The sequence below is a fragment of the Polyodon spathula genome, chromosome 10, assembly GCF_017654505.1.
Source record: "Polyodon spathula isolate WHYD16114869_AA chromosome 10, ASM1765450v1, whole genome shotgun sequence".
Classification (NCBI taxonomy): Eukaryota; Metazoa; Chordata; class Actinopteri; order Acipenseriformes; family Polyodontidae; genus Polyodon; species Polyodon spathula.
Genome location: NC_054543.1, coordinates 6,068,769 through 6,087,270, shown reverse-complemented (window position 1 = coordinate 6,087,270; position 18,502 = coordinate 6,068,769). Strand labels below are relative to the sequence as shown.

General features: G+C 38.6%; 1 protein-coding gene across 1 annotated transcript in view; it reads left to right on the top strand.

Annotated features, from left to right (window-relative positions):
• LOC121322305 (phospholysine phosphohistidine inorganic pyrophosphate phosphatase) overlaps positions 1–18,265 on the top strand; it is a 31,524-nt gene extending 13,259 nt beyond the window's left edge. Inside the window, exons 6-7 of the mRNA XM_041262090.1 lie at positions 196–287; positions 17,962–18,265. Of these exons, the coding sequence (XP_041118024.1) occupies positions 196–287; positions 17,962–18,058 (189 nt within the window). The 3' untranslated portion in view covers positions 18,059–18,265. The remainder of the gene's footprint in view (positions 1–195; positions 288–17,961) is intronic.
• Positions 18,266–18,502: the final 237 nt, after the last annotated feature.

Genomic DNA, 18,502 nt, shown 5'->3' with positions numbered 1-18,502 from the left:
AAATAGCCTTTTTCTATTTTTAGCACATGCACGCACATTTAACTTGGTTTGCTGACAGTGTGATCATGTTTAATCTCTAGCGTGACGATATTTAACATCAGGTGCACGAGTTCAGCTCAACGGGGTGTGTGAAATATGGTTGGCATAAAGTGGTGCTTGACAGCATGGTGAAGTGTTTCTCATTGCTCTCGACAGGCCATCATGATTGGAGATGATCTGGTGAATGATGTCGGCGGAGCTCAGCAGTGTGGGATGAAGGCTCTACAAGTGAGGACAGGAAAGTACAGGTCAGTCCCAGTATTTACAGCTCAATTTCTCACGGTGCCGTCAGCACACTTCGCTGACTCGGTTTACCGTCTGTCAGTCTAACCCCATGCCGCTCTGCAGCGTTATGCTTGTGTGGGTTTTACAATAGGCCTGTACTCCTATGTAAGGCCAAATAGGGGTCTCTTTAACTTAAGCCAGACAGATCTACACATTTTGAATTGCATGTAAATTATCATTGGCCACTAGGTGGTGCTACCATGTAGGTTTTCCATGTACTATCTCTCCTATATTAAGGAAGCCTTTCAGTGTTGTTCTGAAATGAGATGTTGGATAATCCACATGTACTGGGGTTTTAATATAGCAGGTGTGAGGTGTGTGCTTTTTCATATACTGTAGTTAACACCACAATGTGCTGTGGTGAACTGTGCTTGACTATGCTTCTCAACAAAGGTAAAATGCACAAACTGTTTAGATTATACACCATTTTGCACTGCAGCTCGCTTTGTCCCTCCTATTTATTGATATACCCCACCCTTGCTTTCTTTATTGTGACTGAGGGTGCAAAATGATAAACTACGAGGTGGCACAGCTACTGTCGTGCTAGCTGTAAAAATGATGGCAGAGGCACTGTATAATCCAAGTATCAGCAAATATTGATGTGTACCTTTGTCCAGATGGTAATGTCAAGGACCAAAATGTCAGTTTTGAAGTCAATTTATAAAGCTGTCCTGAGTACATTTTCGCACTTGTCATATCTTAACATTTTGTTGACAATTATATAGCAGCGTTTGTAGGCATATGCCATCTGTTGATTGAGTAACAAAACTGATGAATTAGAAAACATGAGACACTGACAAATCAGAAAAATGTAACAGTAGATAGTGTGTCTTCAGCAATTGCTCAGCATGTGACCCCTGTGTGACATCACTGGCCGGCTGCCTGAACCAGTGTTTATCCTACACACGGGTATCTCTCTCTGTTCTCCCTCCCCACAGTTGGAAGACTGCCAGACTGCTTCCTAATGAGATGGCAGTTATTATTATTATTTTTTTTTTTTAATGATACTGGCAGCTTGAATTGTGTATTTGTGCGGCAGGAGGTGTATGTCAATGATAGGTGCCGCTTCCTGACATACATGCCCAGCTACCATTCAGTATCGTAAAAAAAAGCATGAGCCTTGCCGTCCCACTAGTTAGCAGCCTAAGTTTCTGATCAAGATTTAAAAACTGTTGATTTGGGCTGAGTCTGCTGCCGTAACCACACACAGCCTTCCTGCCTTGGATCCAGAATGGTTTTCTACCCATCCTTCCCATGTCTGCTATTAACTGGAAAAGAAGGACAGTAGTGTTGAATGCAGCTGACTCATAGATTGAACCTGAGGCTGCCTTATCTGATTTTGTTCCAGACTCATTTAATTCCTCTGGGCTGTGCTTAAGTGATGCTGTATGTCATCTAGCAAACAAAAGTTTTACCAGCAATTTATGTTTGCTTGGCGTTCCCCCAGTGTGACCACTAGAGGGTGCTTTAACAGTAGAATGAAAGCCTCCAAAAGCAGCAGTTCTGCCAAGGTCATGAGAACACCACCAGTGAGTTTGTATTTAGAAAATGAATGTTATACTCTATATGTGAATGATAATACTACCCCCATGATTGATAGGTGTCTAGGCAATGAAGCGTGGTAGATAGCTACATACTTTTCCAGGTCATATCCCTAAAGTGACCATTGAACCAAACCCTTCATGTAAACGTGGCAGCCCGGCTCTGGGAATTAAAGCCAGTAAACTACTTTCAGAAAGAGAAAACTAGCTGAGCAATAAGAAGTGCGATTGGTTTATTGAAACTTTTCTACCACAGCAGTTAGTTCAGCCTTTGCCTTTTTATCTGGTGCACTTGGCTTACGCTGCCGTGTAAAATGAAACGTGCAAACATCAGCAGTCTTTCGGGGCCTTACGTGTTATAATAGGAGAAGGGTACCAAGCAGAGCTTAGTAAGGGTTTGTTTTTGCTGGCTCTGATACTGCTCATGCTCGTCTCTTAGCTTAGGGCAGTGTGAGGTCAAGTTAGGTGTGCTATTTCATCACCAGAAGGTTTTCAAGGCACAGTAAAGGCAGCGGATTATAAACATATGAGATCATATTGTTTTTAACCATTTAACACATATCAAAGAAATTAACCTATAATAGACAGTGTCCACATGACCCCCCCCCCCCCCCCACACACACACACACACTGGTACAGTTTGAATCAATCAGATCCTATTTGTTTGGATTCAGAGCCAGATTGGAAAAGCAACTTGGTACAACTATGAAATATCACAGTTATAATAAACTATGTGTTTTTCCAGTCTGGTACATTTTGTGTATTGTTTTCTGTTTCTGGGTACTTTTTAAAACTCAAGTTTAAAAGCAGCCCTTAAGGAGTTGTCCCATCTTGTGGCATGCTACACAGCAGGTTTTAATTACAGGGTCTATGGTACAGAATATGCATATACATTCAACATGAAAGCATCATGCACAGTTAAATTGATTAGATCTGCTATTTCCTGATAAGCAACCAAGCAAATTAATAACCACAAAAAAAAAAAAAAATCTATTTCCTTTTGAAATGGATAATGATGAAAGATGGTGGCCTCCTGGCTTTCATGGGTCATTATTATGATTGGTGGAGCTTGTGTTTTTTAATCTGTTTTTTTTCTGCAGCAGTTTGTTAGTTTGAGAAATTAGACTGGCCATTCTTTCACATTCTGTAAATGCAAAGGTTAGGAAGTTGGTCTCCCATCAACTACAGCTACCTGTACACAAACTGCACTGTCAATGATGTCCGGTCTCGTATGAAATTGGGGGGTTTACACAGCACAAAGTGACATCTTTTCCCTGGGAATTGTAATTACACCTGACTGGACATTTACTTATTGTAGGGCACATTGTAATTATTGTACACAATTTCATGGATATTTATAGGAATCTTTACATTTCTTTTGTATATTAGTTTTCACATACACACACATTGTGTGAGTTAATGCAAGATCCCTATAAAACAGTACACTTTTCAGTTAAATATGGCAGCTCCAGATCATTGTTTTAGCTCCCTCATTGTGCGAGTGTAGTTATCTAAAGGTCAGGCTGCTACAAGTGTGATACACAAAGCCATTAGACCTTGGTTATGAAATAAATAAATCGCAACCCGCTGCAGCGTTGCATCTGTTTAAGTTTGCTTTGGGACTCGATAGGAAATTGGAAAAGACGCACCCATTGCAAAGGGCAGAGTGCAGCTGTGCGCTTGCATTGTCTCATGTTTTTAGTTTTATTGGTTTTAATAATAATACAGTGCTGATGCTGTAAAGCCCCATTTTGTTTGCATGTTATTTTAGCATGTATTGCGATGTCCGTTTAATTGCTAAATCAAATGGCTGCTAATATGCAATGCAATGTAATGTATACTGGATCATATATCAGTTATCCTTCTAGTGTCTAATTTTCAGTGTATTAAAATTGTGTGTGCTATATATTCTTAAACCACATCACAGGACCCCTTCTAGTCTGCTGGATGTCCTGTTGAAGTCAGGTGCGGGAATAGGTCTGTATCGTATATATTTATGTTACACTGTGTTACACTCTATTAGTTGTACTGGGTCCAGGGAGTAGAGTTTCAGACACAGTGGGTTTGTTTAGTTTACAGACAGAACCTGGGCTCTCTGTGTGTAGTAAGAAGGCAACCCTGATGTCATTTATTTGGTAGTTCATGTTCAAACCTCAGAGAGTGGGGGGACTGGAATACCATAACTATTAATTTCTCCGGTTCGAATCCAAGCTATGCCACTGTCGACCGTGGACGGGAGTTCCCAGGGGGGGCGTACAATTGGCCATGTGCTCCCCGGGCAGGGTAGAGGTTAGATCAGCTGGGGAGTCCTTGGCTCCCCGCACACCAGCGAACCCTGTGGCAGGCCGGCCTGCATGAAATTCAGAACTGCATGGGTCCCCCGACGCTGTAAGTTGTGAAGACGGCTGCACAGCATGCTTGCAATTAAAAATAATTGTTTAAAAAATATGTATATCTATATATATTTCTCATACAGGTGGTTTCGACAAAGCTAAACTAGCACTGGGTTAAGAAGCCAGCTGGAGGAGCCGAATGGCCTCGTAACTTTGCTTTATATAGCTGACAGAATCTTCCAGCACTGGGTCTGGACTGATATGTGACCCCCTTACAGGGGAGGGGACGGTGTTTGAAGACAGGGGTGGTGTGGTACAATGCCTGAGCAATGCAGGGGAAGCTCATGTTGCCTCTGCGTCTGTCATACCTGCTGTGTGGGTAAACAGTGGTTGTTAGTCTCTGCCTCTGCCCTCCTGCCACCTATTTTACGAGCACACAATTCCTTACAAAAAGGAACGGAGCACTGATTATGCACGTGTAAAACCTAATCGTAGGGCTCCATTTCCTGGCTCCGAAAACCACTTTGGCCTGCGCTAAGTAGGGATTTCCTGTGCAGCTATGCTAGTGGCATTAACAGAGTTGAACTAAATAATCATTATGCCTAATGCACACAAGGAAGGAAGGATCATTAAGGTTGAAATCTTTAAGTTAAAAAAGTAAATAAAATCCACTGCTGTAATTATGACTGATAGATTTGTGCCTCTATTAAATGGTGCTGGTGAAGCCTTTTCACTTCATTAACCTCTTCCCAACTGGAAAATGGCAAAATGAAAAGACGACAGCCATCGCCACAAGACAACAAAACAAAGGGAGCAAAACATGCACTCCATATTAAACAGAAGATGTGTAGAGAGTGAACTTCATCTACATTTGTTTATTTGTTTACTATATACTTAGAGCTTCAAACCTCGTTACACACGAAATTTACCTTCCCCCAGTACACCGTGTAACATCTTGTTCCAGTTACGGTCTGATGCTAAATATCAGGCTGTTCACAGATATTAATGTGAATCATAACATAACAAGAATGTGAAAATTCCTAAAAATAAAATCCATTAGTGCATGCTTAAAATGTCTCAATTGAAGCCTCTTTACAAGGGCATTTGGGCATACAGTATATTCTGGTATGTAAAATATTACTAATTTGTATTCATGCCTGACTCTATTGGTCACAGCATAGACTTGCTGTAGGTAGGGATTTGTCAATATGGTCTAATCCAGTGGTTCTCAACCTTTTTGATACCAGTGACCGACCTGCTGTCTTTCTCAATTACTGAGGACTTCTTTAAGGACCAGGTCATTTTCATCAGTCTTTTTTTCTGTTTAGATATGTGCATATAACTTTTTAGCTGTAAGGGTTCCATGTAAAAGTTACAGTAGGTCATTTTTTTTAACACATTTTAGAAGTATATGGTAGAGAGAGAGAGAGAAAGAGTTCACTGAGTTGTGGGTATTCTGTATTTACTTTGATCCAGAAAAAGGCAGAGTAAGATTTTGAAATTGTAACTTCAGACCCTCATCACTTGACAATTTCAAACACACTGGATACACTTCCCTGCATAGAGAGATTCAGGTGATTGAAGTGATCAAATATATCTGCCAGATATGCAAGCTTGGCTAGCCATTGTAAATCCTAAAAGTATTCGGCCAAAGGAGACTTCCTTTGAGACAGAAAGGCTTCAAGTTAACGTCGCAGTTCGTACACTAGAGTTAATACTTTACTTTATAAGTCCTGTCGCATACTCGTTTAGAACTTGAAACATTTGAGTTTACATTTTATGTATGTGGTGTAAAATATACTTTACCCTTATAAAAGTTTAACACTGTGTTTTACCATTCTTTTACTATAGCTATACTTTGCATTTACCATAGTTTACCTTGGTTTACCATATTTATTAACATGCTTTACCATACCTCGCTGGTCTTTAGAATGCTTGCCTATGCTTTATCATGCTTTAACTGTGTTTTATTACACTTTGCAAAGTTTTTACTATGGAAAACTTTTATAATTAGCAATATTTATTTATTTATTTTTAAATAATTTTTAGAGAATTTGGAATGTCCAATTATGTTTTTTCTCCTCACCACAGTGGGTCCCCGCACAGCACAGACGTTCTGAGGGCGTGTGAGCATCCTCCAATCTCACAAGCCTAAAGCCAGAATTGCTTTTACGGATGGGCTACTGATCCCGGAGCACAGAGATCAGCTCTGCTTTCTATCCACTCTGATTGTGCTTGGTGTCTGGCCAGTAGGGTTCGCTGTTATGCCATGAGGAGAAGCAATCACTGCCAGTTTCCCTCCCCCATCACAGGAGCGTCGGAGCTAAAGTGACGCCAACTTCAGAGTCCCCAGCAAAGTTCGGCCTCTTTACACAGCCCGGACGCAAACTGGCACCGTCCAAGCTGTGAGACTCATCCTGCGCTCCCCTCGGCAGTGCTTTAACTGGATGAGCTACTCGGGGACCTCTAATTAGCTAACTCGTAGCCAGCTCACTTAATTCATTTAGGACCTGATTGGAAAAACAGTATCTGGGTTAAAGCATTGGCAACCATGGTGGTGGTTTAATTCTCATTTGAAATGGCACTTTGTCTAATTCTAATTGGATTCTTACATGGCTCAAGCAGCCACCCAGTAGCTAAATGTTATAATCATGTTTGTTTGGGTTTAAAATAAACAGCCTGGAATGATCTGCCTTACATTTCCAGCTTTGTGAAATGAACCTTTGCAATTAGATGGGTTGTCCTAAAGGGTAAAACAGCTGCAGCAGTATTTAGGATGGCAGATTGTTGGATCCTTGGCTTCTGATGGCCCTCTGTTGCAACCCTTCTGACAGCTGCTTTTTTTGTGGGTGCTGTGTTTTTGATGATGTGGTTCCTTATGCGGTAAGGGTAACTAAACACACTGTCAATCTGTAGATACATTGAAGGTGTGCAATAGTAACTGCAAATCAATTTTGAGAGGGAACAGTGTGTGCTTATTGTCAACCTTACTCTTGCTGGCTTGACCAGCAAAAAAAAAAAAAAAAAAAAAAAAAAACCACAACCTCAGGGCAGGCATACTTACTGAATATCATGCTCTTGAGCATTTAGCTGGATCACAGAGGCTTTCGCAGCTAAAAAAGTGCCTGTGAGCCTTTTAAAAGCCATCTTGCTTTTAAACAAACAAACAAAAAAACAATCCCTAAATGAATCCTGCACTTGTAATAGTAAAAAATACGGTATTCGGCTACAAGTTGCTGCATGCAGATACTTTATCTTCCAAAGCAAAACGCAACCATAGGGAAAATTACTAATCTCTGCTAAGATTGGACATCATATCAGTAGAACACTCTCATTTATGACACAAGGTCATTCTGGTCTACTAACATCACTAGAATTGAATACAACAATATTATAAATTTACAGTATGCATTCCTCTGTACAACAACACATATTTAAAAAAGTGTAAGGTAAAAACTCAGACATTAAGTCAAGTTAACAAAAACTTCCAGCCAGTGCCTTCACCATTGTGCTGATCCCTATATTGCAACCACCAGGGTCTTGATGGTCTTATTGGAGAACTGGTCTATGACTGTAAGGGGGGGATCTACAAGCTAATGAGACATTGAAAGAGCCTCACTTGAGCTTGTTTGCAAGAGAGTTTAACTATATATAGGCTTGACTTACCAGGGATGGAATTAAGACTCTCATTGCATAGCAGTTTGATCCGTTCCTGGTTTTCTCTATGAGTTTATTAAAACCTACCTGAGCTTGTTACCTGTACTGGTAATGGCTAACCAAGCTGATAATAAAACCTGCAGTGGGTGAAACTGCTACTGCATACATGCTACTTATTTCCATCCCTTTACTATAGAAAGCTTTTGAATGGTGCAGCATTTACAAGCTTAGAAACAGCACACAGGGGGTATATGTACAGGCTCTCAAATGAAAATATCATAAATATTTTGCTTAGAAAAACAACCATGATGTTCTCCATGTAGACTACAGGCTGCGTTTCATCATGTTTTCACAGAAGGAGATCTCGTAATTCCCAGGGTATTCAGTGGGTATTTTAGTATTCATAACTACCAGGGAGGCATAACTAACTGCAGTTATTTGATTTTGGGGTTTGAGTTTGCCAAGCCTGAAAATGTTAAAGACAAACATCAGTGCTGGGTAATGGCTAAACTGAACTTGTTGCTAATGCATTTGTGTTTATATTTTGTGGCATAATTTGGCCTTCAGGGGAGCGTAACCTGGGATGTAAACAGTGATGTACTTTGATATGCAGTACATCGAAATGTCATCTACTTCCACCATTCCCAGAAAGCAGGAACAGAATTCCAGTGTATTTGGAGATTCCCATTCCACCCAGGGGGGAAACCAACCTGTGACCTAGATCCATGAAACACATATTACTCCATTCTAAACTCAATTAACTCGAGTTCCATTTTTGGAGAGGCCTGGAGTGCATTGCACAGGCTCTTTGAACCTTGTATTTGCTGCCAATTTCTGCTGCTTAACAAGAACCCAGTGCACTGAAAACAACAAAGGAAGAACCCAGTGTGGTAAAGACATGCAATAGCAAACTGAGAGATCAAGTAAATGCAGACTGGTATTATTCCGAGCTTGTAAAACATGTTTCACTGTTCTAGCCCCGGGATGCCATTGTGAAGCCTGTTTGTCCTCATTCCATCTTCTGCTGTCTTTCCACTCGTAGCATGGGGGCATAAAAAAAGCGAGCGAGAAAAAGAGAATAGGAAATTATAACACCAGACAACAGTCAATGTCTGTGTAAAATAGATTTCAGTACAATAATCATTTATTATATATTCTTTTTTTTTTATTATTATACTTTTTTATATAAATGCAACTAAATTCTTTGAGCCACAATGATATGCAGCACCTTCTATTACAGTGATACCTAATTATTGCCAGATTTTAAAGATTATTTTTATTGTTATTATTTGTATTTTATTGTGTTTTTATTATGTACAGTGACTTAGTGATACTTTGGTATGAAAGGCGCTATATAAATTAAATAAATAAATGGAGAACTGCATATAGAGAATAAAATATAGCATTATAATAACACTTTAGAGATCCCAATTTTTTTTTTATAATATAACATTTACCTTTAAAACCTTGATTCTGTGTATTTCAAAAACACTTTCTTTATGTAGAAGATATACTAATTAGTATCAAGGTGAATTACATAGTTGAGAGCTAGAGGATGAGGATGAATTTTTATACAGTGACAATTCAGTACACATTTATCCATTGTGAAATATATGTATAATGCAGCAGACTAAATAGTTTCCCAGCCATGAAACTGTACTGCTACCCAGTGAGAGAAGCCAGTGGAAAGTTTTACTCCATGATACCTCCTCGCTTCGCGTGGCAGAGATCTGTTTTGGAAAACAACTGTGTACACTGATGGGCACAGTTTTGTTTACCTAAACATTCAGTTATTGAGAATATTATCTGTGCAAATGCATTCTCAAAGTCATGCTTGCAAGAATATTACAACATAGTTTCCTTCCCATGCAGGGGTTAGCAGGCCTAATTGTCTAAGCATATTGTACAGTGTAGGAGCATGTGCTGCTCAGCAAAGAGAAGGACTTTGGGACTTTGTTTGGAAAGCATGCATACGATCTAAGAACTTTGTGCAACTCAACCTTGAGCTCAGAATGTATCGGTAGTGTGTCATGATGAGAATGATAGTAGTCGCTGAGTCAGGATGAAACACTCGCTTTTATCTCCATCAGGACAGCCATTATCACTGTACATAGTTTCAGTGCAGAATATACTTATATTGTAATCTTTTTCAGCGTTTACATGCTTAACAGGATATCCTACTTTTTTATGAAATAAACTCAGTACTACTTGCTGTTCCTTACTTATACAGTTTTATTGTTGTAGTTTCAGTGGATATTTGTATTGTAAGGGTCCACGTTCATACCCATCACTGACCGTGGTTTAACTGGAGAGTTGTTCTTCATGTTGTTTAAAGCAACAGATCTCATAAATTCTAAACGTTTGCTTACTTACCCATTTACTATTGTGTATGATTATGCAGAATGCCTGGTTTTATCAATAGCTGCCAAACACAAGTTCTGTTTCTTTTATAAGGGCTGCTCATGTCCACCTGTCTGCATGCTGTGTGCATTTCTAATTAAGTTCAACGAGTTCAACGCTTGACAAGATCAGTAAAGAAGAACACCCTATCAGCTAGTTCAAGTTACATCATTCTTTAATTTTTTCTAATTTTCTGATTGAGAAAGTTATAGATAAATCAACTGAACAAACAAATATTTCCTATCGATACTGCAGTGGGTCTTATTATCTGTCTATCTATCTATCTGCAGAAAATGGACTTCCAATTTGCAGTAAAGGTCATCCATATCAGCATGCTTTTAAATGAATGCTGGAACAGAGAGCACAAAGAAGCAACAGTAATTAAGGCATTTGCCATTTAAAAAAAAAAAAAAAAACATCTGACCACACCAATATGAACTGGATCTTTGAATTCCCAGCAGCTGTTTGTTTGTTAGCTGTACTTCTATATCAGACCTGTCTGTCAGGCAGTTAATCGATGATTAATAATTAATGAGTCCTTTTCACAACAAGGGTTTGTTGGTGAAACATGCCGCCTCTTTTGTCTGTGTATTTTCTTACCTGTTGGTACTTTTCCACACCCTGAGCAGTAAAAAAATAAATAAAAATGAAGCATTCGGGGTAGCAGATGGCACTTAGGACACTTGACTTCGCCCTAAACTACCACTTCAATAAAGCTCCCAGTCATGTCCCAGTTACATAAGAAGGTTGGTAAGCCATGGTAGACAGGAGGCACACAGACACACATGCTCGTGCACACAAGATGTACAGCTATGACCAAAAATTACATAAATTATAGGATTTCAACATTAATTATATATATATATATATATATATATATATATATATATATATATATATATATATATATATATATAATTTTCTTTTTATATAGCGCCTTTCATAGTGGAACACCATCACAAAACACTTTACAAGATAATCAATAATACTAATGATAATACAGAGAAATGCATAATACATGAGATATATATATATATATATATATATATATATATATATATATATATATAATAATATATATATCAAAACACACACACACACACACACACACACTCAAAAACAATAGTACAGTATTTCATGCTAGATTTTTAAATGTCATATTTTTTAATTTGTCAGTTTTTTGTTAAGCATATGGAAAACTACAAAGCAGTATGTAATTCCAATATGTTAACGTAACATTATTCAAAAGGTTTTATTTGACTTTATGACGCAAATTTAGTTAACTCTATAGGGTGATGCTAAATGCCTGGCCATAGCCAGTTGCTCTCACCAAACACATGCTCCACGTTAGAACCACATGCATTCGTAATGCAAAGAGCGCTCAGATAATTCCAAATAAAACACGTTGCCACGCAGCAGCCCCCAAAGGAAAATAATCCCATCTTGCTGACAACTGAAAAACTAGCCCTATTCCTAACAGTTCATAGGAATAAAGTACTTCTCCATTCTGCTTTAAAGCTGCAAGACTGGCAAATGACCTGTAAAAGGAACAAAGGTACAGACAGAGCCTGGGGTGGTGTAAAATGATTCAGAGCGCGGGACAGGTTTTAACACAATTCAGATACCCTGTTGGTTTGCAGTGCTTGAGGTTTTGCTCATTTTACCCCACTTGCTCTGCCTGCTTGCTAAATCTATCAGTCTCGCAATAAATCATTTTCAGAATGTAATTAGCAAGCCGTCTTGCAGTTTGCTGCTACCCTAAAGGTTTTACTACTATGCAGGATCATGCAGAATGACTGTGAGGGATATATATATATATATATATATATGTGTGTGTGTGTGTGTGTGTGTGTGTATATATATGTATGTATATGTGTGTATATATATGTATATGTGTGTGTGTTATATATATATATATATATATAAACACCTTGTGACCGAGCATAGGCTCTACACATGGGTGCACATGTGTGTGGGTGTGTTTTGTGGCTGGCTGTCATCTCGGTGAAGGGGCAGCCTGGAGGCCAGAGGGCCACTGTTTGCACAGTCACATGGTTTTGATTGTTGATTGATTGTTAAATTGAGTCAGTGAGAAAGTGTGGAATGTGGCCAGGTGGTGATTTGGATGATTAATTGTCAATCAACCCTTGGTCACATGGAATAAAACAGAATAATGAATGTTTGTTTGGTGAGAGACTAATAGCAGGTTGTGCTCTCTGTTTAATCACTGGGGAAGTCATAGCTTTGGTGGTTTAGTTTATTTTGAGGAGTTTTGGGTTATAGTGTTTAGTTTGAACTTAAATTGTGTTCCTGTGTTTTCGTTTTATTTATTTGTTATTAAAAGTACGCAGAACTGCAGTTTCCGTGTCTGGATCCAATATTTCAAGGACACGGGCCAGCCTTGTTCGGGACGCTGCCTCACAAACCTGTACAAGCCTGTCGTATCCAATTTGCATGAGTCAGTTTCACTTGAATTTGAATAGTGCTGGACTGCTTCTTCCTTGTTATTGCAAACCGTTTAGAGGAACTTTGCTTTTGTAATTGTTATTCAGAATTCTTCAGGGGCTGTGAAGTTGTCTTTCACGTGAGAAAATAATAATAATAATGATAATAATGTGCATTTTTAATGGGCTTCCCACTATATTCAAACCTAGCTTACCACGTGTAATATTAACACACGCTTGATTATTTTTGGAAAGTGCTTCTTCCAAAGAGCGCTGTCATGAAGGTTTAAAGCACATATACTGTAGAGTACCGCGGTATAAACAGAATGTTTAAAAAGGAATTTGAAAGTTTAGGGATACGGTATTTTCCTTCTAGTTTAAATATACCGTTTTCTAAACCTTTGTTTTGATCTAATATTCCCTGCCAGGAGTCCCAATTAAAGCAAACTAAACCAAGAAATGGTTAAAAACAACAAACTTTCGTTTCTCAAAGGTCAACAGACAGCATCAATCGAGCTGCAGCTGCCGTGTTACCTTAATTATTTTCTGCTTCAGTTTTTTTAATTGCTTCATGTCTTTATTAATACCCAGCGCAATAAAAATAAACATCAGGACTGATGATAAAAACAGTGACAGTAGCTTAATGTAAATGAGCCTCTTTCTCTCCAAACACTGTGTACACATTCAGAGAAGCTGTAAAGTATGCCTTGTGTTTTGATTGTAGAAGGGAAGAATAATAAATCAATGTGAAGCAGTCATGTTTACTGATTTAGGGACATGGGAGGAACAGCAATTAGTTGCAAAGGGAGAGGAGCCGCATCAGGTTTAGGTCTGGGAGTAATCTAGCAACAGCAATAAGAAATGAAGGGCTCAGTAAGGCACTTACAACGCAAAAAACAAGTTACAATCAAACAAATGTTTTGGCAGTAGGAATTGACGTTGAACAGGTTGTGTGCTGTGTATCTTCTGATTGACTGTGTAAGGTTATGGATTACAAAGCAGGGGCGAGCATTAGGTGGGAACACATGGTGGATGCTGCCTGCTGTACTGTATGCATTATTGAATGACAGTCTGAACCTGAGAGCTGAATGAAACTCTCACACTCTCAAACTTTCAGCACAGGTTTGGTAATAGAAGTTCAAATTTAAATTTGGATTTCACCTAGAATGTTTTAAAAGCATGCATTTTCTTTTACCACTTTTAAAAATCAATGTTTAAAAACTGTCAATGATCGTGCATTATTGTTGTTGTTGGTAGGAATTCTGCAAACTGTTAGCTCTCATCTGCACTGGAACAACATAAAGTTAAAGAGGTTGCAATTAAATTGCATCGTCAACTCCACGAACTCATTTTGATTTAGCTTCTCTTGTGAAATAAAGCAGGGTTAGTAACATGATGAAGTCACACGCTTTGTGCCAAAATTTAGCAGTCTTAATTTGTAAACATTATATCGGGTAATTCATTTATTTGAAAATACATTGCTCTGATACACATTCAGCTGGCTTGTCAAGGAGAGTGTTTAAAAACAAAACACTTCAGTCCTCCCTTAACCCCTGTATATCCCAGGAGCCTGTGCAAAAAAATAAACTGGAAGCTGTCCTGTGTGAATCACTGGGTTTATGGAACCCTTGCAATGGCATGTTCTGGAATCTATGCTTGTGTAAATTTGTAGTTCTCATTTGCTGAGGAGCGAGCCTTCTGGTGCCAAAAGCCCACAGTATGCAGTATGGGCGGGGATATGGGGAGCATGTGAAGCAACAGATTGAGATGACCTAATGTGCTCACTGCACCCCTGCAAGCAGTGCTGCTAATTAAATGAATATATACAGTGTTTACACAAAGGGAGTAAAAAACAGACAGAAGAAAATGCCCACACCAGTTAACCCTGGCTTAGCTGTACCAAAGCAATGGCTCTAGATAAACAGTCCAAGTTTCTGTTTTAACCATAAATGTTAATTTTACTGTCCATTAAAGACTCGCATTAGGCAGTAGACTCACTTCTGTTTTATGAGGCGATGCCTGCCCATTTCCTCAGATCTGTTATTCTAATACCACAGTGGATGTGGATCGTAGTGATATGCAGGTCTAAGTTGGTATTTAAATATGTGGGATATGTGTTTTACTTATGTCTTTATTTGTATAGTTGTTTATGCTACAGAGATTGCAGCATACCTAAATGAATCTAACCATGGTAATCATCTTACTAAGGCACGTTGACCCAGATACAAGTAGAGAAGCGTCACTCTGAGTAATTACTGTAAATCTTATTTATGTGTATCTGATTTCCTATTGTTTTCATTTATTTCAGCTCAGCTCCCCAGACACTGTTCTGGTCAGTGATTTCCCACTACTTTGAGTTTGTTACAGTCCACTGCAGTCTGGTCAACAGCATCCCGCCCAAACATTATAACATTTCAGCAGTTTTTTTCAGGAATGTTTGTTATTCCATAATGAGTTGTGAAGAAGTTGTCTGATGTTTTGATCCTTTTTATTTATTTATTTTTATCATACCTCTTTCAAACTAATTAATTAAAGATACATAAAAATATTTATATATGTTCTTAATTGTTTATAGCCAAACAGCTGCAGTAGCTATTACAATGAGTCTCACCCTTATAATAGACAAATGAAGGTATCCTGATAAGATTCTCCACCAGTGTGTGCAGAGCAGGTTGCAATACAATGTATAGACACTGTGTGTCCACCGTGTAAGTGAATGCACAAGATATGCCAAGCTGTCATCTTACCAAATATATAGATACTAAATATCCCTTTTTCTATTTTTGTAACCCTACCTTTATTATCTTCTGTGACATTTTTTTCAAAACTCCCTTAACATCATGCAGTCAAACTTTTTTTTTTTATTTCTAGCACTACTTTGTATTCAAACAAACAAATGAAAAGGCTTCCTGGAATTATTCCTCAGTTCAACTGCTTTTACCCACCAGGTTACCAGAATAATTGGTTGTGACTGTTCTCATACTGATTGTACTGATGAGAGCCGGATATCCATTACCCAGATACACGTCAGTCGCGTTTTGACAACCTTGTGGAAAGAATAAAATTAATCCCTGTTGTATATTAATGCACTTACCTGTCACACGCAATTTCCGACTCACCAGTCACCAGTTTTCTGATACAAAGCCCATCTCCTCAATGTTATAATGTACTTGTTTAAGAGTCGTTAATAGGGAATTTTACATACTGCTACAATACGTCCCAGATTTAAAAGTATGTATTGTATTACAGTCCAAGTGTCGTCTATTTTGGCAAGTGATATTTTCAGAATCATATCGTTCTTAATTAAAATACTACTTCTGTTGAAAATATAGTACTGTAACAACAAATTACACATTACATCTAAATGGAAGCGTACTTATTTTAAAACTTTATAGGGCCGGATACGTGAGTGCTGACTGTAGTCATCATGTTCCCACTAAGAATAGTTGAAATTCTTATCATTTGGAATAAAATACACAAGCCATAAGTGTGGAATAACACCCAGAATCCACCAGGTCTTATTAATTCCAGCTACATACTTGGTTACAACCACAAGTAACTAGCTTTATATACACCAACTCCACCTGCTGGACATTAAATGCATAACAGCTCAAATTACTTAGATATGTGTTCCTGTAAAAACATTTTGTATTATATTCAGTTAGCGAGCTGAGCTCAAAGCTCCACTTGAAATTAATCTGCTGTCTTAGAAACCCTGCATTCAGCACACATATACCACACTATACCAAAGAGATCCCTTTGTAAAATATAAAGACATTGATTACACTGTTTAAGTGCTAGTTTAAATGTACTATGACTAAGTTTCTTTTTTTATTGACTGCTATATTCTGAAAAAATGTATTTATGCTTTGTATTGTACAAATGGTTGTCTGAGCAATGGGTGGGGCAGACCACACCAGGTTTGTAGAAACAAGCCAACTTGAACCAAGCTCACTGTAATTTGATATGAAAATGTGATTTGATATTATTCCTGATTCTACTTAGCTGTACTGCATATTTCCATCACTATTTCTGAACACTATGCGAAACATCTGCAGTACAAAAGTGGTTAGTGGTCATTCTCACTTTCTTCATTAATGAAATGTCTTTGAGGAGTGTTTGAGTTTAGCTGGATAGTGCTTGCTTTGTACAGTATTATATATTGAAAGATCCTTTCTGTAGAGCGCTTTGTGATGGTTGTCTTTGGCTGGTCTCTGTTGGGTAAAGAAGTTCCATGCATATCGGATAGTGAGATCGTTGCTGCAGCTCAGTGCACACCAGCAGGCACTTTTCAGCATTTTTTTCTTACATTTGGCATTTTTAAAAGTTGTTATTGGCTTCCATTTCCAGTAGTGATCATGCCCAGTATCTCTGAATCACTAGTATACCTTGACCAGGAATTAATAGAAGGGGTTTGTTAAGCAACCTCTAATTGTCTGCATTGTTAAAGTGGTTGACAACTTCATTTTGAAGCAGGCGGCAGGACAGTGTCCTAAAACATTTCTATTCCAGTTGGTGGAGCTGCAGGGTGTGTATGATGAACTGCAAGCTAGTTCATCTTTCCTGTGTAACATCTGCTGTTGGAAAAGCCTTGTCATGAAGTTCTGTTCATTCCCTCCCCTCCCATCCTATAAATTTTAAGAAACGTTGTTGAAGAAAGCTAATAATAAATCTGAGTTATCAATCATGCAGTGCCTGGCTTGACCATCTGCTCTGATCCCCTTGTTGTTGGCTTCTCCTGGTCTTCTTGTACATATTTTAACTAAACTCTATGGCTGCCAGAGCATACTTCTGCCTATACATCGCTGGGATGCATTCTTAACAGTTGTTCTTTTCCTTCAGATGACAAGGCTGTTTTATTTTTCAGCCAGTGTTATTTGAACTATTTGATTGAATATTGTGTTGACACATGTTCACAAAGGATTTAAAAACTAATGCGCGATGCAGTGTAAGCATGAGGGTTTTAAAAACCTGACTGGACAATGCTGGTATAACCAGTTTATTGTCTTTGTGCAGTACTAGAATAAAAAGTATATACACAAATGTAGGCTCATTTAAAACCCACAGCATACTGAATTTACATCACAAAGTCCCTTTGGGGTTACAGCCGTGACCTACAGCTTGATTTTGTGACTTTTTCCTACAGTGCGCTATGATAAAATGAGCACGCACATCGCACACATATTTACAGTTGGTTACTACGGCTTGTGTTTTTTTTCTAAGGGATGAAACCAACTCTCCCTTTCCTGTTTGTGTCCGCAGGCCCAGTGATGAGAAGCACCCCACGGTCAAGGCAGACGGTTATGTGAACAACTTGGCTGAAGCTGTGGACAGGATCCTGAAACACTTGGGTGAATGAAGGTGGTGTCAAGGGCGCTAGCGACTGCGAAATTCATTTAGAACACAGGGCTCCTTTAGTAGAGAAATGCCCCTTTGATAACACGCACTGCCCCGTGATGACTCATTAGTGGCTAACCCATTAACTGACATTGTAACTACATGCATGTTAGACAGCTCTGGCACATGGAGGGGATTTATTAAGTTCTCAATAAATACATGAACATTGTTATGGTGTCTCTTTTTATTTAGCATGTATACATGGGTGGAACATGATTGGCCTTTGCCATTGTTTGCCAAGATCACTCATCAGTATGGGATGATGTTGTGGACTTTATAGAATACAAGAATGGCCCCAGGTTTGCCACTATTTAAATAATTCATTTTCTAAACAAAATGCCAGTATTGTATTTTGTAAAGTATGTGTGTTGAGAAGAAAAGTTCCATTGGGCTGTATAGCGATGTC